This window comes from Pipistrellus hanaki (genome assembly GCF_964339955.1).
Source record: "Pipistrellus hanaki genome assembly, chromosome: 8".
NCBI lineage: Eukaryota > Metazoa > Chordata > Mammalia > Chiroptera > Vespertilionidae > Pipistrellus > Pipistrellus hanaki.
In genome coordinates this window covers 43,621,534-43,644,756 of record NC_140510.1, presented here as the reverse complement: position 1 = coordinate 43,644,756, position 23,223 = coordinate 43,621,534, and the positions used below count along the sequence as shown (strand labels likewise).

Genomic DNA, 23,223 nt, shown 5'->3' with positions numbered 1-23,223 from the left:
TCTCTAATTATCTCTTTTCCTCTTTTATTTTTCATTTGCTTCTTTTGGTTTGTGGAATGAAGTTTTCTTATTTCTCATTAAAAAATTCCAGTAGCATATTTCCTCCACTATGAAAGATATCTTCTTCTATTGTTAATAAAACAAGCAGTGTGAATGTTTTAAAATTAACAAACATAGGCTAGACATTCTGTTTTGTTGTATGAAATGTTAAAATTATCCACAAATTTACTTTTTGAGATGTAGGAAGGCAGTTACAGAATGACTATGTTTTAAGACAATGCCCATTAATGCTAAATGATAGAAATACTGAAGCTTAGTGTTTGGAATGAATTTCCACTTAGTTATCCATGTACCATGGCTGTGAATCTGACCCGTCATGTTACAACATAGCATTCTTGGTCACAGGGAGGATAGGTGAGTACATGCAGATGAGTTGGTGCGAACACTATTTTCAAACCTGGAAGAAAACTGATAGAAAGCATGTCATATGACTTAATGAAACAATGTAAGCACAAACAGTACTGGATCCGTCATGTTTAGACATGTGTGCTGAACAATTCTTTTCTCTTGGAGGCAAAGCTTACACCCCGCACTCATCCCTGAAGTGATCAACTATGAGATTTTGTTTGGCATCATCCTTTAAACTCATTTCATTGCCAGGTTGAGACAAACATTAAGTAACTACACAGAAGTTATTGTTTTCTTTTCCTAAAGCTGTTCTGTGTTTGGATGCCTTTATCATCATTGGCTTTCCTGAATTAAATATTCCAACTTGAGCTGCTACTGATGCTGATGAAATAGACCCAAATGTTTTCTCTTCACAGGTATGAGAAAAACCTTGTGTTTGCCCAGCGTTGGGGGATTAGAAAAGGAATCGTGATGGGATTTTTTACTGGATTCATGTGGTGTCTCATCTTCCTGTGCTATGCACTGGCCTTCTGGTACGGCTCCAAGCTCGTCCTGGATGATGGAGAATATACAGCTGGAGCCCTTGTCCAGGTACTTGGTTCTTGATGACCCACGTGTAGCATTTCCTGTTGGCATCTCAGAAAAACCCACCGTTAAGGCATTTTTTTTTTTTTTATTCCTTTACTGTCTGAGGGAAGACAGTGTCAATGATTTGGCAGAGTCCACCTACAGAAATGAGCAACACGAATGCATTTTATAGTAAAGAGATGCTGAGCATTTGAGTTGATGAGACCACCAATTTAATGATTTTCAATTAAATAAAGATTTTATAGCTGCAAAACCACCATTTTTCTGACTGAGTCCAAAAGATAATATGGCATGAAAATGGAAGGTCAGTGATTTCTCAGCTAAAAATTAACAGCTCATATAACTGAGATTAATAGTAGCACAATATATGTGCTAATGAACATATTTGTGAAAACATAATGAGTTATTAAAATGCCAAGCCAATAAAATGCTCAGCTGAACAGGAAATGCAAACATATTTTATTGGTCACATGCTTATATCTGCTCATTCTGCAGAAGTACAAGACATCTTTCCTTTCATTCTATGCCTGCAAGGAGAGGACAGAAAAAAATAACTTCGTAAATCGAAAATTAAATAATATATGATTCCAATTGGGAAGAGTGGGTTTAAAAAAACCCTTGGAGCTCTCTTTACAATAATCCAATTTTATGGTTCTGTTAAAAGAAAAACTGAGGCATATTAAAACTTTTAGGAGTTTATTTGAGCAAAAATAATACTAATTAAGTGGTGTCAAAATAGAAGATGTTAGAAGGGCTTCTCTGGTAGAAGTGAGGGCAAAGACTTTTATACAGAATAGGTGGAAGCAACACAAAGACATTATTTAATTGGTTATAGCAGTGGTTGGCTAACTGTGGCTTGAGAGCCACATGCGGCTCTTTGGCCCCTTGAGTGTGGCTTTTCCACAAAATATCTGTACGATTGAAACTTCGTGGCCCATGCACAGAAGTTGGTTTTCGGCTCTCAAAAGAAATTTCAATCGTTGTACTGTTGATATTTGGCTCTGTTTACTGAGTTTGCTGACCACTGGGTTATAGCTTACCCAGTTGTTTTATTTGAAAAAACCTAATTGGCTCTTTGTGATTGGTTGCTTGTGTTTTGATTTCTTAATCTTGAGGCAATTTCAGGCTTAGGTTTTGGTTTGCTTATGTAAGCTACTAAGACATAAAACTACTTCAGTCTAATGACCCCCTTGTTTAATTAATTTAACAATTCTCACCTTTGAGTTTCCAGTTTGATTGTGGACTATTCTTACCTTCTGTAGATAATTCATTCTCCCAGTTAATATTTCTTAAGTACTTACTTACTTTATGCAGATATGCATACTACATCTCTCTAACATTTTAGTCATCAATACTTCTTTGTTTTGTAAAAATTTTAAACTATTTTATTTTAAAATTATAATATACATTTATTATTATTTTGTATTAGTTTCAAGTGTACAGTATAATGATCAGACAGTCAAAAACTTTACAAAGTGCTCCCCTGATATTTCCATTGCCCATCTGGTACCATACATATTCATGAAAATATTATTGACTATATTCCCTATATTAGTCATCAATTATAAACCTGCCTTTTACTTCTAATCTCTTCCTGCAAGCCTCCTCTTACACCTTAAGAAATTTTCTTTGGGAAAGTGGGAGACCTCCTTTAACAGAATAAGCATTGATTGTGGTTGTTTTTGTTCTCTCTCTTTCTTCTTCCACCCCTCCTCTCTTTCCACCCCTTCTCTTTCACTCATGCTTGAGCAGCAAACTGTGAAGACTGAGTATGCAAGAGTTGAGCTTTTTAATCCACTAAACTAATTAACAATTAGGTTAATTTAATGCATTTTGTGATGCACAAAATCATTATTGGCTGCATGGTAATTGGGCTTAAATGGTAAGGAGTTCACATAAATGATTGTAAATAGTATCAATTGTACCCAGACAAAAATCATATTCTGTGATCTATGAGGGGGAAAAAATGTAAGGGAACCGAATGGTGAAGAAGGCTGCTCTTTTATGTCCCTCTTAAGTTTCAGGACTCAACAATAAAAAATAATAGCAGTAATAGAAAATAACATTATTAATTATATACATGGTGTGAAGCATTGAGTGAGGTATTTAATAAAATGATCATAGGTAATATAATTTTATTCTGTAATTGATGTTATTATACTACCACTAAAAAATGAAATAGAGCCATGAGGTTGAGAAATATGTGCCCAGTGTAAAAAATCGGATTTGAACTCAAGTGTTGGGGGCCTGACCCCTTAACCACTGTGGTCCTGACTGTGGATCTGTCTTCCAAGTAGTCACAGATCCCCTTTTCTCCAGCACAGCACACACACAGGTAGATTGCTTCCCAGTGGCCCTTCCAGCCCTCCCTTTCCCCACACTGGTCCGTAGGGCTAAAGAGTGATATTTGGAGTGAGCAATGAGGGTCTATTGGGATGTGAGCCAGCTTTGTGAGGTATTAGTTGCATGTCCCTGACCTATCTCACTCACTGCTCTCCTAAGAACCCCGAGAGAGACCTTTATTTGAGGTAATACTTGCAAAGCCTAGCTGAGTGAGGATTTAAGCACAAACCTCAGTTTAGTATCCTAGTGAGTCAGTCTAGAACAGTGTTTCCCAACCTTCTCTCATGATGAGAATCACCTGGTGGAGTTGTTAAAACACAGATTCCTGAATCCCAACTAAGAAGTGCTAAACTAGAATTTTTGAGAACATATAGGTAAAATTGCATACCTAACTTAGTGCTCTGTATATAACATCTGTCTTAGAGCACTAGTTAAGTATACAATTTTACCTATATGTTCCCAAAAATTCTAGTTTAGCACTTCTTAGTTGGGATTCAGGAATCTGTGTTTTAACAACTCCACCAGGTGATTCTCATCATGAGAGAAGGTTGGGAAACACTGGTCTAGACCACCAGGGGTTAGCAGACTATGGCCTGCAAGCTAACGCCAGCCTGCTGCCTGTTTTTGTAAATGAAGGTCTACTGGAACACAGCCGCAGCCATTTGCTTACCGTAATATTGTCTGTGGCTGTTTTTGTTCTAGATAGCAGAGTTGAGTAATCACTGAGCCCATGTGGCCTGAAATGCCTAAACTATTAGCATCTGGCACTTTGGAGTCAATGTTTATTGACCCCTGAGTTGTACACATGGAAGGGTTTCTTTGCTCGGATAGGAAGACTTTGGAATATGGTGGTCTTAACCCAAACTACACCACAATTACTGTTCTGTTTGTGCATCTTATCACTTCCTAACTGTGAAATCATGCTTCTTTCATCATCATCATTATTATTTATATGGCTGAACTAGATTAACCACCCTTAGTGCATTATCTCATTTAATGCTCATAACAATTGCATGATGTACATGCTCTCATTATCCCTGTGTTATAGATTAAAAAAAGAAAATGGGGCTTGAAAGATTAAGTAACCTGCCCATGGGAGGACTTACCTGCCATAATTAAGGAAAAGGAACAAGAAGGACAGATGAAGAGATAATGTTTGCCCCCTACATAGAGTGGGGAATTCAGGGAGAAGTCAAGAGGGGGCTGACCCACATAATCCTGAGTGGAAAGGAGAGGTGACTGAAGAGGGAGGGAGATGGCTGGGAGCCTTTGAGAAGCCCCGTGGTCCAGCCATAAGGAAGAGAGTAGAAAGGAACTCTGGGCAGAATCCAGCTCATGGTAATCACCACAGACCAGGATCATCTGAAAATAATTATCCGAAAAAGACTACATTCATGCAAAAGTCAATATTTAGCTCAACAAACAACTGTAGTCCCTTATAGATGGTGACCATTGAGGTGTCCTCCATTTGAGTTAAGTGATGGGCAATCAATCTTTGGTTGGAAGGGCGGAGAAAAGGAGTCTTGTGCTCCTCCTGGAGGCCAGTGTGAGGAATTTTCTCTTCCTTTATAAACTGATAAAAACAGAGTGCTATTGGGTCATGATCAGGTTGCCTTTACCTAACGTAATGAGATGGTTGAATTGGTGAATCAATGAGAGCGTCTTCAGCTCTGCACAAGAACCTGGCCACTCCACCTGCATGCAACCTCCAGCAGATGAACCTGGGAGGTAGACAGAAAGTCAGTCATGAATGGGCTTAGATACTACTCTGTCACTTAATATATATTGTGACATATGTGAAGTTAGGTGACCTCCACACTCCTCTGTTAAGGATTAAATGAAGTAATATAGGATAAAGCACATAGAAACATAACCTTATTATTAATTATTATTATTATTATCATCATCATCATTATTATTGCTAGTAGTAGTATAATATCAATAGTAGTAGTAGTAGTTATTCTAATAGCTAGTATACTAGTAGGAGTAATATAGCAGTAATAGTAGTGGCAGATCTATATTGTGTGTACCAAGTTCTAGGACAATCAAGCTAATCAAATTGTCTTTATTATTTCAGGGACACTTTGACCAGGAAAACCATAATAAGGCTATTTATATAATGAGTCAAATTATCATATCACTATTCTAATCCACTTGGTTTTGCTTAAAATCTCTGAATTCACCTGAATAGCCCCAAAACACATACACAACATGTTTATCTCTTCTCATTTCAGATTTTCCTGAGTGTCATAGTGGGAGCTTTAAATCTTGGCAATGCATCTTCTTGTTTGGAAGCCTTTGCAACTGGACGTGCAGCAGCCACCAGCATTTTTGAGACAATAGACCAGGTATGTAAAGGCCAAAGGTAAAGGCTATTCATAGGTTGGGGGTGGGAAGAGGAATGAACTTCTAAGGAATTTACCCTCAGTGTTGAAAACTATCAGGAACTATCGAATGCCCGTAATTCAGCAATATTCAATAAGTGCTGTCATGAGTCTGACCCTGTTCTGAATTGGGATTGCAAGAGTGAAACAGAACCAATAAGGCACCTGCTTTCATATCATAACTGGGAAACAGGCAATAAAAAAAGTAAACACATTTATCGGGCTGGCATAGCTCAGGTGGTTGAGCATCGACCTATGAACCAGGAGAATACTGTTTAAATCTCAGTCAGGGCACATTCCTGGATTGCAGGCTTGATCCCCAGTGTAGGGTGTGCAGGAGGCAGCTGATCAATGCTTCTCTCTCATAATTTATGTTCTTATCTTTCTACATCTCCCTTCCTCTATGAAATGAATAAAAATATTTTTTAAAAGAAATAAGCATATTCAAAGAGAAAATAATATTAAATAGTACACTGAAGGATTTTAAATAGTCAATGTGATAGTGATTGGGGGTGGGAAGGAGTGTTTAAATTAAGTGATGATGATGGCATTATCTCTGAGGAGGTGGTATATGAGCTGAGAACCAAAGGAAAGAGAGTTGGCCCTGCCAAGGGAGACGGGGGGTGGTGAGTGGGAGGTAAGAGCAGGTAGGGTATTCATGGAAGAAAGGCCTTCGGTTTGGAAAATAGCTTGGTGAATGCAAGAAGCTAAAACAAGGCCAGTGTGGTGAAACTGAGTGAGCAGGGGACAGAGGCTAGCTGGATGGGAAGGGGCCAGATCATGCAGGTCTTTAAGGCCAAGTTCACATGATTGGATTATTTTGTAAATGTGACGGAAAGTCTGTACCAGCTTGAAAAGGACAATGATAGTGTGGCTAGGATTTTTCTGGTTAATCTATTAAATCATTGGAGGTTAAGGTAGAAAGTCAAAATCTAAGAACAGAAGGGGAAAATGCCAACATGTTCTTTCCGTCTGAAAAAAATGCCCTAGGCTAAGTCAGAAGCCCAGTAAATCCAAGAATGCTTTGTGGATTCCCTAAATCATAGCTACTTATGAGGCATATAACCTTCCTGAGAAAATTTCTCATCACTTCATCTGTTTTATACTTTGGGATTTTATGTATTCGGATATGAAGAGATTATTGAAAACCATATAGGCCTGTTGAATGATCCAAATTCTCATGCTTGAGTTGTTATATGCTCAAGTAAGATGATGAGTCTAAAAAGCCCCTTAAACTGTGTCAAAAATTAAGGCATTTGAAAATTATTTTATTATCTTCATTAAAGACCCAAGAAGAAAGTAGGTTACACTATAGCCCCAAATAGAGATATGGTGATGAATTTCTCTCTCTAGTGTGGAAGAGTAAGAAGCTGACCTGGGGATGTCCTGGTAGCAGGAGAGGACCTTGTCTGAGGAACTGGAATGGTTAAGTTCTAGATTAGGCTCACTACTAACAACAGCAGAGGTGAAATTCAGCAAATCAACTGAAAGTTGATAGTGTTTGGAGACATCCCCTGAGGACATTCAGTTACTCAAATCTTAGACCCCAGAATGGTTGGCCAGTTGTGTGGCCTTAGGCAAGATACTTAACCTCTGAGATTTCTCAACATCCTCAAGTGAAAAAATGTCTTGTTAGGTTATAGTGACAATTACATAAACGAAAAAAAGCACACTAAAACAGTGCGTTGTCTTCCATGGTATCTTAATAATATAATTGTACATAGTAATCTTAATATATAGATCAGTGCTATATATTATATATGTTGTTAAATAATAATGCCATAGTAACATGCCAATAAATAATAAATTAACTAATGTGATATATAATTTTTACTAATTGACATAATATTTTATATAAATTAAAATTAAGTATATATTAGTTACCGTATTTTCCAGTGTATAAGACGACCTTTGAAACGAAAAAAAGTCAACCGAAAATTGGCCAGAGTCAGAGAGGCGGTCTATTAAAAAAAGAACTGGTGTTGCCTCGGAAGTGGGGGGTAGTCTTATACAGCGAATATAGGCCTAAACCTATGTTTTAACTGTAAAATTAGGGGGTCGTCTTATACGCCGGAAAATACGGTATTTATATTATACATATAATATATATATATTACATATATATATATATATATATATATATATATATGCCCCCCCACTGTCCTGATTATATTATATTATATATTATATATACTAATGGCCCAGTGCATGAAATTTGTGCATGAGGGGGGGTACTCCTCAGCCCAGCCTGAACCCTCTCTAATCTGGGACCCCTCAAAGGATATCCTACTGCTGCTTTACAGGGATCGGGTCTAAACCAGCAGTCGGACATCCCTCTCACAATCCAGAATTGCTGGCTCCTAACCGTTCACCTGCCTGCCTGCCTGATTGTCCCTAACCACTCTGCCTGCTGGCCTGCTCGCCCCCAAATGCTCCCCCCACCAGCCTGATCACCCCCAACTTCCCCCTGTGCTAGTGTGCTCACCCCCACCTCCCCTCCCCACTGGCCTGTTCACTCCCAACTGCCCCCTGCTGGCCTGCTAACTCCAAACTGTGCCTCCCCCCACTGTCCTGATCACCTCCAACTGACCCCCCAGGATGGCCTGCTCACCCCCAATTGCCCCCCTGCTGGTCTGCTTACCCCCAACGGCCCTGCCTCCCACCAGCCTGATCACCCACAACTGCCATCCCATCCTGGCCTGATCATCCACAACTGCCCTCCCGTCTTGGCCTCTAACCACCTCAAACCTTGGCCCTGCCACCATGGCTTTGTCCAGAAGAGTCCAGAAGGTCTCCCAGTCTAATTAGCATATTACCCTTTTATTAGTATAGAGACCTGGTGCATGAGTGGGGGCCAGCTGATTTGCCCTGAAGGGTGTCCCGGATCAGGGTGGGGGTCCCATTGGGGTACCTGGCCAGCCTGGGTGAGGGACTGATGACTGTTTGAAGTCTGGCCAAGCCCCCCAGTGTGGACCCTCACCCCATGGGGGTGTGACTAGCCTGGGTGAGGGACTGATGGCTGTTTGCAAGCTGGCCATGCCCCAGGTGACCCAAGCTCCCAGCCCCTCCTTTTTTTTTCCCCCCCAGAGCCTCCTTGAGCAGAGGCCTGTGCCAGCTGGAAGCAGGTATCTGTGATTTATTTATCTTCTATAATTGAAACTTTGTAGCCTTGAGCAGAGGCAAGGGCCGGCCAGGGCAGACAGGAAGCTTGGCTTCCTCCATTGCCAGGGGCACCCCAGGCCTCCTCCTTGCTCCAGCTCTGTGGCCGCCACCATCTTGGTTAGGTTAATTTGCATACTTGCTCCTGATTAGCTGGTGGGCGAGGCTTGTGGGTGTAGCAGAGGTACCATCAATTTGCATGTTTCTCTTTTATTAGATACGATGTTAACATATATAATATAATACAGATAAATGTATATGTATATTAATATATAACAATACATATAACATATTATATACTAATATACTATATAGTAACATAGCATAATACCATTAATATATTATAATATAATATCTCCGTAAATGCTAATTATTATTATTAATAATTATTTAATGTGGAAGAAACTTATATTTAGCATATCTCTGCAATGTCTTATCTGGTTGTTATTCTCTTTTATGAGTAGATTCAAACTGGGATGGACAGTAAATGCATCTAATACATGTTGTTGCTTTATACCTTTTACATTCTCTTCCAGAAACCTGTTATTGACTGCATGTCAGAAGATGGTTACAAGTTGGATCGAATTAAAGGTGAAATTCAATTCCACAATGTGACCTTCCACTATCCTTCCAGACCAGAGGTGAAGGTAAGTGCCAATCTTTTCTTTGGGAACAACAGCATTTTATTTCTGATGATTCATTTCCAGAGCCATGAATTGTTTGTTTTTCTGAAGCATGATTCAGTTTCTAGGAACATGGACTAGAAGCATGTTTCTCTGGAAGTGTCCTTGGGTGTCGTATTATTTCTCAGGCACCAAATCACATTCCGTCATGATGACAGTACTGTGCAAACCCCTTTGGTAAGAACACAGTCTGGCAGCACTTTCTGGTTAAGTCACCTTTATGACTCTGTTGAAATGAGTGTGTCAGGCCCTGTCATTGTAACCATGAGTTCAATAAAATGCAAGGCAATCAGAACAATTAAGAAGTACAATTATGTCAAACCACCTCCTTAGAGAGTGCAGAAGGCAGAACACTCAGAGGGGGCAGGATATGAAGTGGCAAAGGAAAGCTGCTGTCTTTGCAGTTTTTTACTTCCTATCTGTAATTTCATCAGGGCCAATATGTAATTTCATCTTTGGTGCAAAGGTAAACTTGCGATATGCTCATAGTCACCCATAGTGAAGAAAATTTGGTTTTCCTGTACATATTGAACAAATATCTTTAAAGGCAATTTACTCTACAGGAAAATTAGGATCTACTCCCCCTGAGTGAATTGGCTTTGAAATGAGAATTATTTCTAATTTTAACAGAGTACCTCTAGCCACCTTTTCTTAATAATATTTCTGTTATCCCCATAGTACTAAATCCCATGAAATTAATTTTGATAATGCATATCTATAACGCAGATAAACACAAACATATATGCATATATACTTTCATTATACTATATGATAAAGAGGTAATATGCAAATTGACCCTCACACCCGCACAACACAAAGATGGCCACCCCACATCATCACAAGATGGCCACCCCCACATCATCACAAGATGGCCACCACAATATGGCTGCCCCCACATCATCACAAGATGGCCAGCAGGGGAGGACAGTTGAGGGTGACCAAGCCTGCAGGGGAGAGCAGTTGGGGACAATCAGGCTGGCAGGGGAGCGGGTAGGGGGTGATCAGGCTGGCAGGCAGAAGTGGTTAGGGGCAATCAGGCAGGCAGGCAGGTGAGTGGTTAGGAAGCAGCAGTCCCGGATTGTGAGAGGGAGGTCCAACTGCCAGTTTAGGCCTCAATCCAAAGCATTGGGTCTAAACTGGTAGTTGGACATTTGCTGAGGAGTCCCAGATTGGAGAAGGTGCAGGCTGGGCTGAGGGACCCTCCCCCCTAATACACAAATTTTGTGCACTGGGCCTATGGTATGTATATATAAAGTATAAGTACATTTATTATGATTATTTTATGAAGTAAATTTTTTATTAATGTTATATATTAATATATATGTAAACATTAACTGTCATAACAAATATAAAAGTACTTGTGAAATATAAACCACAAGGTGGTGTTCATTCAATAATAATCTTTGAAGGGATGACTCAATACTTCCTTTTTAATATTTGTTCAGAACCAGCTCATAATAGCTGTTCAACAAATATCAGTTGAAGTGAAACAGTTATTTCATTTGTTTTATCTGCTATTTCCAATGCCCAGAGTTTGTTTTAAGAAAATATTCTTATTTAGACCTGTAAATATTCTTCATCCATATCACAAGGGTGTATTTAGCCTTGCTGGATGCCATGATGTACTGAGACTATAGTGATAATAAAAATTAAAAAAAGGAGCATACTCACTCCAGTAAGTAAAAATTTGTAAGCCTGACCCTATAGTGTGGAATGAAAGATTCTTGAGATTTTGAAACATAGAGAACCCCAAGCCACCTCTACATAATAAGTACAAAAATCATCACTGAATTAGTGAAAATATCCAACACATATGGTTATCACTTAGCTTTCTTTTTCTTTTCTTTCTAGGCTTACCTGCATTCAACCTCTACTTTGAACAGAGTTTTGTATCTAGCAAATATACCACAAACGTCTGCTAGACACAGTTATTCATTCAAATAATATGCTCACACACAATACAAGTGTATGACAGCTTAAACTTTGAAAACTGGCTTATTAATATGTGATTAGTAAATTTGTATTATTTTTCTAACTTAATGGCTTTCTTCCCTTAACTAATTGGAACCGTCCTCTTGAGGTATCCTAGTATGTCAGGATGTTTTAAATGAGATTCCGGAACATTTAAAAGTGGACGTGGTTGATTTACTTCAACTTCAAGTGTTACCACACATCATTTTATTTGTTGGCCATGGCTTTCAGCTAAATAATAAGTAATGTGCTAAATGTTAAAACTTCATCCTAGGCACTGTTTACTAATTTGCTGCTTACTCATGGATGCAGGATATAATTAAACAAACACAATATCCTCACAAAACATCCTAACTTGCAGCCTAGCTGCTAACATTGTTCTTTTCTTTTCTCTGCAGATTTTAAATAACCTCAGCATGGTCATCAAACCAGGGGAAATGACGGCTGTGGTAGGATCCAGCGGAGCTGGGAAGAGCACAGCCCTGCAGCTCATCCAACGATTCTACGACCCCAGTAAAGGCATGGTGTGTGTCTTCCAGAAACTTCTCACTACAGGGGATGGGAAAGTGCAAGTGGTGATAACTTAATCAAGCCCAAAGGCTTAGCATACACTGAGACCATCCTGACACATGCGAGGTTGACTTACTGATTTTGACTGCTGTGGCTGCACTAATTCCCTGTATGACCATGTTCACTGAACAACCAGTCCATTCTCTGATGGATACATTCCAAGTGGCTGCCTCCTCAGTGAACTGAAATTTTCATTTATTTCTTTGTATAATAACAAAATTATTATAGTCCTCCTGAAGCTCTTCAAATTAACAGAGAACAGTTATTTATTACAGCTTTGAGAAGTTAGGTTTTAAAAAAATTATATAAATTCACAAACTACTTAGTCTTTTTTTCCTTGTGTTTATTTGATTATAAACATAAGCTGAAAGTAAGAAAATAAATATGATAGTTTCCATTTATTTATTACATATTATAATTAAAATACTTTATAAAAATGATTACTTATTTTCACAATGATTATCAAAGGTAAATATCATTTTACAAATGAGGAAGAAGAGTCAGAGAGATTGAGCATTGCACCCACCTGATTTGAACCCAGGTCTGTTAAGTACCGAGGGCTTTTCACTCTCTAAATCATTCTTATCAAGATAGAATCGTTTGAGTACATATTAAATACTCGAATGCAATGAATTCTCTATAGTGCATGTACTATTACACTAACATGGCAAACAAACCAGAATTTTCCTATGTCACACACATGTCATTTTTTGATTGTATATTCTTGGCCTCATACCAGCATAACTATACTCTAAATATGTTAAAATCATGGTTCTTTGATGTAATATTTTAATATTTTTGCTAATAGTAATTTTAATTTTCTCATCCCACTCACAGTTTCAATTTGCTGTTGAATTAGCAAAGTATTATTTTAGTGAATCTAGCTAGAAAGTAAGCTTTATTATAAAGCATATATACAAGATAGGGATCATTGCTTATTTTCATTGCATCTTTTGAAGTCCATTTTAGGTCACAAGTCAAAACATAGTGCCTAGCCACAGTGGCTCAGTTGTTGGCCATTGACCTATGAACCAGGAGGTCACAGTTCAAGTCCCAGTAGAGCACATGCTGAGGTTGGGGGCTTGGTCCTCAGAGGGGGGCGTATAGGAGTTAGCTGACCAATGATTCTCTCGTCATTGATGTTTCTATCTCTTCCTCTCAGGAATCAATAAAAATATATATTTAAAAAAATATAGTAATATATTCAAAGTATGTTATTCAAAGAATAACTGACTGTACTCATTTTTGTTGTTGTTAATCCTCACCTAAGGATATTTTTCTATTGATTTTTTTTTTTTAAGAGTTAGTAGAAGGGAGAGAGAGAGACACACATGTGACTGTACCCTTTATTGAGGAAGTAAAACCCTTTGCCAATCATGTTAAATTAGGTGATCTTTATATCATTTATGTTTCTACAATGAATTGTCTTATAGCTATATTTGATTTCAATTATACTAGTATACTGTCATTCTTATATAAGCAACCATATTATAAGAGGAATTGTTTCCGTTACCATCTTGTTGGTCTCTACTTTCTCTCCCCATGGGTTAAGTACCACATAGTATTACGATCCAGACCCTGAAGGGTTCTGAGAGATGTGATGTTGTGCTCATGTTCTCTAGGTGACTTTGGATGGCCATGACATTCGCTCTCTTAACATTCAGTGGCTTAGAGCTCAGATTGGAATTGTGGAGCAAGAGCCTGTTCTGTTCTCCACCACCATTGCAGAGAATATTCGCTATGGCAGAGAGGGGGCGACGATGGAAGATATAGTCCGAGCTGCCAAGGAAGCCAATGCCTATAACTTCATCATGGGGCTGCCACAGGTACCCTTCGCCTCTCATTCCAGAAGGAAACCCATGAATGGTAGAAGGGAAAAAAGTCCTAGGAGATGTATTTATTTTCATTTGAATCCTAAATCATTAAATTCTTAATGTCATGTTTTTGGGTCAGGCCGGAAAAGTATCATGAGTTTTCCCCTTTGTTTGAAACCATGTTGTGAACCTACTAAAAATCTACTAAGCTGGGGAACGTTCATTTAAAAGCTCCCTTTGACATAGATACAATTTCTTTATTCTATCTACTAAGCATTTGTCAAAGAGATGATAAATTTGTTGTGTGGCAATAACTTGCACAATGCTCTTTTGATTCTCCCCTTGTTGTTTAATTCTCTTGAACTTAGGTGGCTAACATGTGTCCTCAGCACTGTATCTAACACATTCCAAAATTCTTCCTTTTTCTTCATTTTCAGCAACAATGACAACAAAAACAATTCCATATTATTATATGAATTTTGCTTGCTGCTAATGGTTAGCTAAGTCAAAGAAGCAGTGCTATTCACTAAAACATATGCTAGTATAGTGCTTACTACAAATCAGGCATTCTTCTAAGCACTTTAACCTATTAGTTCAGTTAGCCCTCTGAGAGGTCAAATAACTTGCTCAAGGCAGGAGAGACAAGGTTCATACTCACTGGTCTGGCTTCAGAATCAGTACTCTAGAGCAATATCTAGCCCACCTTCTAAATTTTCTGTGTGAATAGGATTACAACCATGTAATGGTAATATAACTTAATGATGAAAGAGCATAAAACTCTGGCATCAGACTTCCTCCATACAGGCCCCAGCTTCTCTCCACTTGCCAGCTTTATAAACTTGGAGAAGTTACCTTACCCCCTTGCTCCTCAGCATTGCCTTATCAATTGAGGGGAATAGTAGTACCTATTGGGACATCTGTGAGGACTAAATGAGATGATATGTATAAAGCTCAGCTCTGTGCTTTCTTTATACATGGCGGATGCTCAACTCACATTGGTTAATATTATGTAAGATAAGCCGAAACCAGTTTGGCTCAGTGGATAGAGCGTCGGCCTGCGGACTCAAGGGTCCTGGGTTCAATTCCGGTCAAGGGCATGTACCTTGGTTGTGAGCATATCAAATGGCTGCCCCCACATTCTGTCTGTAAGAGGTGTGCAAGAGGCAGCTGATGGATGACTCTCTCTCATCCATGTTTCTAACTCTATCTCTCTCCCTTCCTCTCTGTAAAAAATGAATAAAATATATTTTTAAAAAATATGCAAGATAAGAGTCTGACCTGTTGTGAGGTTCCAATATAATGCTAGACATGCAAGATACTTGGCAACTGTTTGCTGTCGATGGTGATGACCATAAAGGTGGTTTGGTATTTCACAATAGAAAGACAGCTTTAGCATTGTGTTTTTCTGTGTTGTGCAGCTAGAGAAAAGAGATGAGACCTGATAAGTGCTCTCATCCACTAAAATGGATTTTTAGGATCTCAACTTTTAGCTTGGTGGAAACATTTTATTTGAAGTCGAGCTAAACAGAAACATTTATACAGCCAGTGAACCTGGGAATAAGAGATGAAATCGATTTCTTTATCTTAAACACAAATATTGAGACCTTTTGCAGGAAAGGGTATTTCAGTAAAAGACCTATGAAAATTCATGCTTGAGGAGGAAGCTAGAAAGGACCTCATGATGGATTAGTCTTCAAATTCCTCCTATTTGTTTCTGGGCTCACTTTCTTCCTAGAAATTTGACACTCTTGTTGGAGAAGGAGGAGGCCAGATGAGTGGCGGCCAGAAACAAAGAGTAGCCATTGCCAGAGCCCTGGTTCGAAACCCGAAAATCCTGCTTTTGGACATGGCCACCTCAGCACTGGACAATGAGAGCGAAGCCAAGGTGCAAGAGGCACTGAGTAAGGTTTGTTGAAAGTCTGAGTTCATTTTACATGTGGAAATGTTTGTGCTGTTGTAGGAAAGGCTGCTTATTGAGGCAGGGGAGGGAGGGAGAGAGAGAAAGAGAGAGGGAGGGAGGGAGGGAGAAAGAGAGAGAGAGAGAGAGAGAGAGAGAGAGAGAGAGAGAGAGAGAGAGAGGAAAACAGTGGCCGACTCCAATGTTCCTCATCATTGAACAGAAGACAGTTATGATTTGCTTCCAGAAGTTGCACAAGTAAAAGTTAAAATCTTGTTAGGTCTAACTGAAAATCTGTGAGTTTTATTTTATTTCTTTTTTAATCCTCACCCGAGGATATTCCAACATCGATTTTTTAAAGAGAGAGGGAAAGACAGAGAGAAATATCGATGTGAGAGAAACACAACGATTAGTTGCCTCCTGCCTCATCCTGAGCAGGGTGGAAGCCAGGGAGAATCCTGCAACTGAGGTATGTGCCCTTAACCAGAATCGAATCCGGGAACCTTCGGTCTGCAGGCCAGTGTTCTATGCACTGAGCCAAACTGACTAGGGCAAAATCTGTGAGTTTTAAATTTTCCTTTTTTGTTTTTAGCTATTGAGTAATAGCAACAACTGGACCAACAATGTGAGAAAGTGTGCTGCTGTTTCAATGTCTGCACAGCCTGTTTAAGGATTCTCCCAGGGACTGAGGCTCTGACTTGTGGATTCAGAGATGAACCAAAGGTTGATGCCAGCTCTGTCTCGCAGTCTCATTTAATGGTGCACTATGCATTGTTACAGATTCAGCATGGGCATACCATCATTTCAGTCGCTCATCGCCTATCCACAGTTAGAGCTGCAGATGTCATTATTGGTTTTGAACATGGTGCAGCAGTGGAAAGAGGCACACATGAGGAATTGTTAGAAAGAAAAGGAGTTTACTTCACTCTAGTGACTTTGCAAAGTCAAGGAGATCAAGCCCTTAATGAAGAGAGCATAAAGGGTAAGGGCCTTTTTAATTATGCTTATATGTTGTATTAAATAGTTAATGTATTAACACTTTATGTTTTTCTATGCATTTTAATGTACAGTGTCTTATTTGTTCTCCCAAAAGCCCTTGAAGGCATTATATAAATTATAAAGGAAAGGACAGGCACTTAGGAGGTTCCGTTATTTGATCAAGTCATAGAGCCCAAGTGTTCTGTTGAAGAACATTCAACTTCATCCCTCCCTCTTGCCCTATCCCCTCCTCCCACCCCCCCACACACACTTTGCAAATAAGAGAGACTCCCTATAGTGTACTGCACACAGTAGGAGCTCTATTCTTGTTAGTTAAGTGAATGAATCAATAACCAAAATGTTTTGTGCTTATTTTCACTAGTGTAAATAGATACTTCAGATTCTAGCACACCTTTTTTTCAATCTAAATTTTCAGTTTTGGTGGTTTATCTCAACCTACAGTAATCAACCACTCCATACTTGCTCTACCATGAAAGATATCAATTTTTGAACTCCACTGGGTATAATTGTATGGTCTGTAACTGTATATAATAAATATAACTATATACATATAACATGTGTGATTTATTCTGGAAAAAATATATATATATTAATTTGGTGAGTCTATCTTTTTTGCCCCTACTTCTAGTGGGCTTCCCTTAAGATTTTTTATGATTTATGCAATAAGATATTTGTTTCTGTGGTGATAACACAGGTTATTATACATATGTGGTTTGAAAGATTCAATCTTGCTAAGTATTTTGAAATTTTTTGTTCGGATGTGCTGGACAAGGGCTATTTTACTTATTGCAATAAAGTAATAGTTAATGTCTGTTTTAGCATCAGACATGGTAATTATGTGCTAGGCAAGCATAGTAAGTAATTTTATTTTGACATGGTTCTGTTTATTGCATACACTAAGGAATCCCTCATGCTGTGTTGAAATAGGAAAAGATGATACTGAAGATGCTTTACTTGAGAGCAAACAGTCTTTTAGCAGAGGGAGCTACCGGGCTAGTTTAAGGTAAGTTCGAGCCATGGGGTAGATTTTAAGGTTTTCAAATATTCTTAGGAGGCTTCTTCAGCTACGACCCTTAGGCAACATTTTGGTTACTACCAGGAGAACGCTAAGCTCAGGCCCAAGTCTTGTCATTCTTGCAAATAAATTCTTGGTTGCTATAGTGACAGTCCAGTTTCTAATTAATGGTGAGTTTTTGTTTAACTTTAGCTTCTCATCTTATTATGGTTAGGGTCATGATAGAGATGCTCTATAGTTAAAATGTTGTTTATTAAACTTAGAAACGTGGTTGTTTTAGAAAATATCTGTATTGAGTCTTCATATCAAAGCTAACTGTGGAATGAATTGCCACCTTACCTGGAGGTCAGATTCATTTCTTTAGCTCTTCTGAGTTGCAATTGAATTCAAATATTTCTTTCAGAGTAACCCTCTAAAGTCAAACATGCTTTAATTATTATTTTTTTCTTTTTTAAATAAGTTTTTATTGTTCATATTATTACAAATGTTCCTTCCCCCCCCCCCCACCATTGCTCTCCTCCACCAGGATCCCACCCCACCCTCTGCCCTTTCCCCACTCCCCATTGTCCTCATCCATAGGTGCACAGTTTATGTTCAGTCTCTTCCCACGCCCCCCTCTCCCCTTTTCCCCAAGAATCATCAGTTCACTCCCCTTCCATACCTCTGATTCTATTATATTCAACAGTTACTATTGTTCATCAGATTTTTTTTTTTAATTTCCTTGGTTTTTAGATTCACTTGTAGATAGTTACGTATTTGTTGTTCATAATTTTTTTCTTTGTTTACTTTCTCTTCTGAAAGAACCCCCTTCAGCAATTCATATAATTCTGGTTTGGTTTTGATGAATTCCTTTAGCTTTTTTTTATTAGTGAAGCTCTTTATCTGACCTTCGATTCTGAGTGATAGCTTTGCTGGATAGATTATCTTTGGCTGTAGGTTCTTACTATTCATCACCTTGAATATTTCTTGCCATTCCCTTCTGGCCTGCATGGTTTCTGTTGAGAAGTCAGCTGACAATCGTATAGGTGCTCCTTTATAGGTAACTACCTTCTTTGCTCTTGCTTCTTTTAATATTCTCTCTTTGTCTTTTGCTCTTGGAATTTTAATTATGATGTGTCTTGGTGTGGTCCTCTTTGGATTCCTTTTGTTTGGAGTTCTGTGTGCTTCCTGGACTTGTAAGTCTAATTCTTTCACCAGGTGTGGGAAGTTTTCTGTCACTATTTCTTTCAGTATGTTTTCCATATCTTGCTCTCTCTCATCTTCTGGGACCCTCATAATTCTGATGTTGGTTCGCTTGAAGTTGTCCCAGAGGTTTCTTACATTATCTTCAATTTTCTGGATTCTCTTGCCTTCTAGCTTCTGTGGAGGAGTGTCTTCTGGCTCTTTATGTTCCAAATCTTTGACTTGATTCTTGCGATCTTCCATTCTGTTTTTAGGACTCTGTATAATATTTTTTATTTCAGACAATGTATTCTTTATTTCTTGTTGATCCCTTATCATTTCTTGATGACTCCTTATTAATTCTAGTTGATCTCTTTTCATATCCTCATAGGTCTTATCCATCCTTTCAAGGAAATTCTTGAAAAACCTTATAAGCGTAGATTTGAACTCTATATCCAGACGCTTTTTGTCCTCCATTTCTTTCGTTTGTGATCTATTTTGTTGTCGCATTTCGCAGTTACAGGGTGGAGCCTGCAGCTTTGGCTTCCGTCAGCCCCGCCCTATGCGGGTCCTTCAGTGCTCGCTGCCAGCACCTCTGAGAGAAAGGTGCCCTCGATTTTCGCCTGCTGCCAAACAGTCTATGCTCTCCCACAATGAGCCCGGTATTGGGGTTCAGTTCAGTTGGAAGTGGAGTTGGAGGTGGCGTTCAGAGCAGTCTGGAGCCCCAGTCTCCTTCCCGTCAGGGCAACCCCGAGGCACAGCCGACCGTACCTTCTCTGCGCACAGTGTGCGCACCTCCGGGACCTCCTTTCTCCGCTCCCCCGGGGTTCTGCCTTACAGCCCAGCTCCCTATGGATGAGCCTGGGTCCCCGGGGTCTGGCCTAGAACTGGGGTTCAGAGCAGTCGGGGGCCCAGCACAGCCGGAGTTTTATCTCCTTTCTGCTAGGGAATGCCCGCCAGGCACTCCGCCTCCCCCTCCTCTCTGGCTCCGTCCTCTCCGCGCGCCGGTCTCCGTACCTTGGGCTTTTCCAGCTCCTCGGCCCCTCCTTCTTGCTTTCTCCTTGCTTCTCGCTGTAGAATTTCCAGTCAGTCAACCTACCTGTAGTTCTGGGCAATGTCCATTTTATATTTTAGTTGTATTTTATTGAAATTGTTGTGTGCAGCTGCGGCTAGGTGTTCACCTGGGCGCAGCCATCTTGGATCCCCCTCTACCACATCTCTCAAACATGCTTTAATTAGATGAAATAAGAACTGCATTCTATATAATAAAGAGGTAATATGCAAATTGACCATCACTCCAACACACAAGATGGCTGCCCCATGTGGACACAAAATGGCCACCACAAGATGGCCAACAGGGGAGGGCAGTTGGGAGGGACCAGGCCTGCAAGAGAGGGCAGTTAGGGGTGACCAGGCTGGCAGAGGAGGGCAGCTAGGGTCAGCCAGGCTGGCAAGGGAGGATAGTTAGGGGTGACGGGGGCCAGCAGGGAAGAGCAGTTAGGGGGAATTGGGCCAGCAGGGAAGCAGTTAGGCATCGATCAGACTGGCAGGGGAGTGGTTAGGGGGTGGTCAGGCTGGCAGGCAGAATGGTTATAGGCAATCAGGCAGGCAAGCAGTTGGGAGCCAGCAGTCCTGGATTGTGAGAGGGCTATCTGACTGTCTCTCTCACAATGGGCAGTCAGTCAGTCATCCCTTGAGGGGTCCCAAATTGGAGAGGGTGGAGGCTGGGCTGAGGATCACCATGTACTAATTTCATGCACCGGGCCTCTAGTCCTAATATGTAAAAAGCCATGGGCCATCATGGCCTAAATGACTGTTCAGTCGAACAGCAGGCTGGTGGTGGGAGGGAGGTGGGGTGTGGCAGCTGTGGGAAGAAGTTCTGAGCCTCGGCTGGGGCATGGCAGAACTCTGGGTCTCTCGCATTCAGGGGCGTGGCCAGCCTTTAAACTGGACCTTGACAAAGGGGAGCCCCATTCTTCGTAGAATCAGCCATTGGACAGCTTGCTGTCAATAGCCTGCCAGCCAGGAATCCCATTCCTCTACACCCCGGACCCTTACAAGAGGGAGGAGGGAGCCTCCTGGCTTTTTCACAAATGATTGTTTGCATCAGTGTTGTTTTTACAACATTTTTTGTTGTTGTTATATCATGTTGTGATTGTTTATTTATTAATAAATGTATATATTATTTTCATATACATTTTACTAATTTTCTTTCATCTCTGACAGTTCTATTATGGAGAAAGGGAAAATAGCAATATTAAAATATTCCTCTAATTAATTCCCTTTTAATGTGCATGAATTTCATGCACCAGGTCACTAGTTTTCTAATGTTTAAAGATAATTTCCCCAAACATCAGCTATGTATTTATTTATTTTTATTTTTAGGTATTTATTTTTATATGGATAAATATATGGGTATTCATTCTCAAAACAAACATTTGTTGTGGTATGCTATTAGCAAAACTGTAAATTTAGGCTTTCATTCTGGTTTAATAGTTTTAATAAAATAATTTTTTTAAATATTAAAAGACTGTGAATTAAGAAGAATTCTGCTCAGGAACATTGTCCATATTAATGAAAATTTTATTAAAGATTCTTTTCCTAAAGTTAGGATACTACAGTAGGCAATGAACTGACACCATATTTCTCTAACATTTTCTTACATTTCTAGCTCATTTAATTCAGGACTTGCTCATACAAGATAACTAGCTAATCATTTATTGAAAAATGGCTTAAGAGCTTAAAACAAAACATTCAGGCAACAACTTCAAGTCGCACAAACATAAATTTATTTATTTTTAATATTCAAAGGGTAGTTCATTAAGTTTATGCTTAGAGTTTTTTATTTTTCCTTTGGAGAACATATCGCTCATGAAACGCTAGTTTTATTGAATTTAGAAAAGAATAAATCGATAACTTGATGAACCAAATTCCACCTGTTCTAAGTAGTCTACTTACAATCTATTATTAGGACCAGATAACCATTTTAATACAAACTTTTTCTATTTGAGCATTTGTTCTCACAAAGTCTAGATTTTGGTGACTAGGATGAGAAATCCAGAAATACAATCTATACCCAGAACGAAGCTATTAACTTCTGCAGAGAAAGATTTATAAATTAAATGAGAAGAATGTTAAAAATATCTCATTGGGTAGGCTGACAGATTTTTAATTTTTTTGCTAACAGATGACTAAGTAGAATGTTAATTTGTATCTTATTTCCTTGCCTAAGGTCTTTCTGAAGGCTAAGTCTCTCTTTAATTATAGATTTTAGGTTCAAGAACAATTTAATGGATGAAGAAATTAATTTTCTAAATAATAATGTTGAGAGCAAGTATTATTTATTCAGCTAATTTATCTTCCAGCTTAGCTGCTTTTGTTTGCATTGAGAAGTACTAAAGCAGCTTCTGAGAAAGGAAGTGGCAGATGTTGTGGGTTTCTGGTAGGGCTGAGAATTATAACTCTGGTGTTTATAGTAGATCATAAGGAGAACTGCCTAGCAGGTAGGGTGCCTGCCTAGCTGTCTCATTGGGACAGCCTATCCTATACAGGTGGAATAGTGTGTGTGTGTGTGTGTGTGTGTGTGTGTGTGTGTGTGTGTGTGAGAGAGAGAGAGAGAGAGAGAGAGAGAGAGAGAGAGAGATTTATGAAATGTAAGATTAAAGTAGTAGAAATCCGAGAGGACAAGGATATAGGTCTTCCCATGCTCAGACTGTGTGTTAGTCAAGTATATCTTGATGCCTTCTTCTCTTCATATAATCCTACTATGACTTCTAATGCTCTGAGTTTTATTTTAGACCCATGAACTTAAGTCTCAGCCCAATCATGCACTCTGCTCTCTCCAAGTGACACAAGCCTATTCCTTACACCATCTGGAGAAGACAATTCCACCTTAGTTACCAAAACCAAAGAAATGACTCTGTTGCTGTGGAGCTTCAGGTCAGATTGGGAGAGAAAAGGGGTGCCCCAGAAGAAGCCAGCTTGGTAGCAGGCAGTAGGGGTAAGGAGTGGCTTCATGCCTGTTCATAATGAGGTTTGGCAAGAGTTTGAATATTAAGAGCAAAGGAACAGGGAGGAATTGAGATAAATGCACCTTGTTGAAACTGGGTGACTAAGAGGATGGTAGTACCATTAACAGAACGTGGTAACAAATTAGATTGATTAAGTCAACGTGTTACTGCCTTTTCAGGAAGGCTAAATGAGCAATGTGTAATAGGCAGGCTCCACCCTG

The 23,223-nt window shown here is 39.4% G+C and overlaps 1 protein-coding gene across 3 annotated transcripts in view; it reads left to right on the top strand.

The window, feature by feature from the left end:
* Window positions 1–23,223, top strand: part of ABCB11 (ATP binding cassette subfamily B member 11) — a 93,312-nt gene that overhangs the window by 34,907 nt on the left and 35,182 nt on the right. For all 3 annotated transcript variants that reach the window (XM_084892289.1, XM_084892290.1, XM_084892291.1), the window contains 8 exons: window positions 825–999; window positions 5,574–5,687; window positions 9,419–9,529; window positions 11,935–12,060; window positions 13,729–13,932; window positions 15,656–15,826; window positions 16,598–16,799; window positions 17,744–17,819. In XM_084892289.1, the coding sequence (XP_084748415.1) occupies window positions 825–999; window positions 5,574–5,687; window positions 9,419–9,529; window positions 11,935–12,060; window positions 13,729–13,932; window positions 15,656–15,826; window positions 16,598–16,799; window positions 17,744–17,819 (1,179 nt within the window). The remainder of the gene's footprint in view (window positions 1–824; window positions 1,000–5,573; window positions 5,688–9,418; window positions 9,530–11,934; window positions 12,061–13,728; window positions 13,933–15,655; window positions 15,827–16,597; window positions 16,800–17,743; window positions 17,820–23,223) is intronic.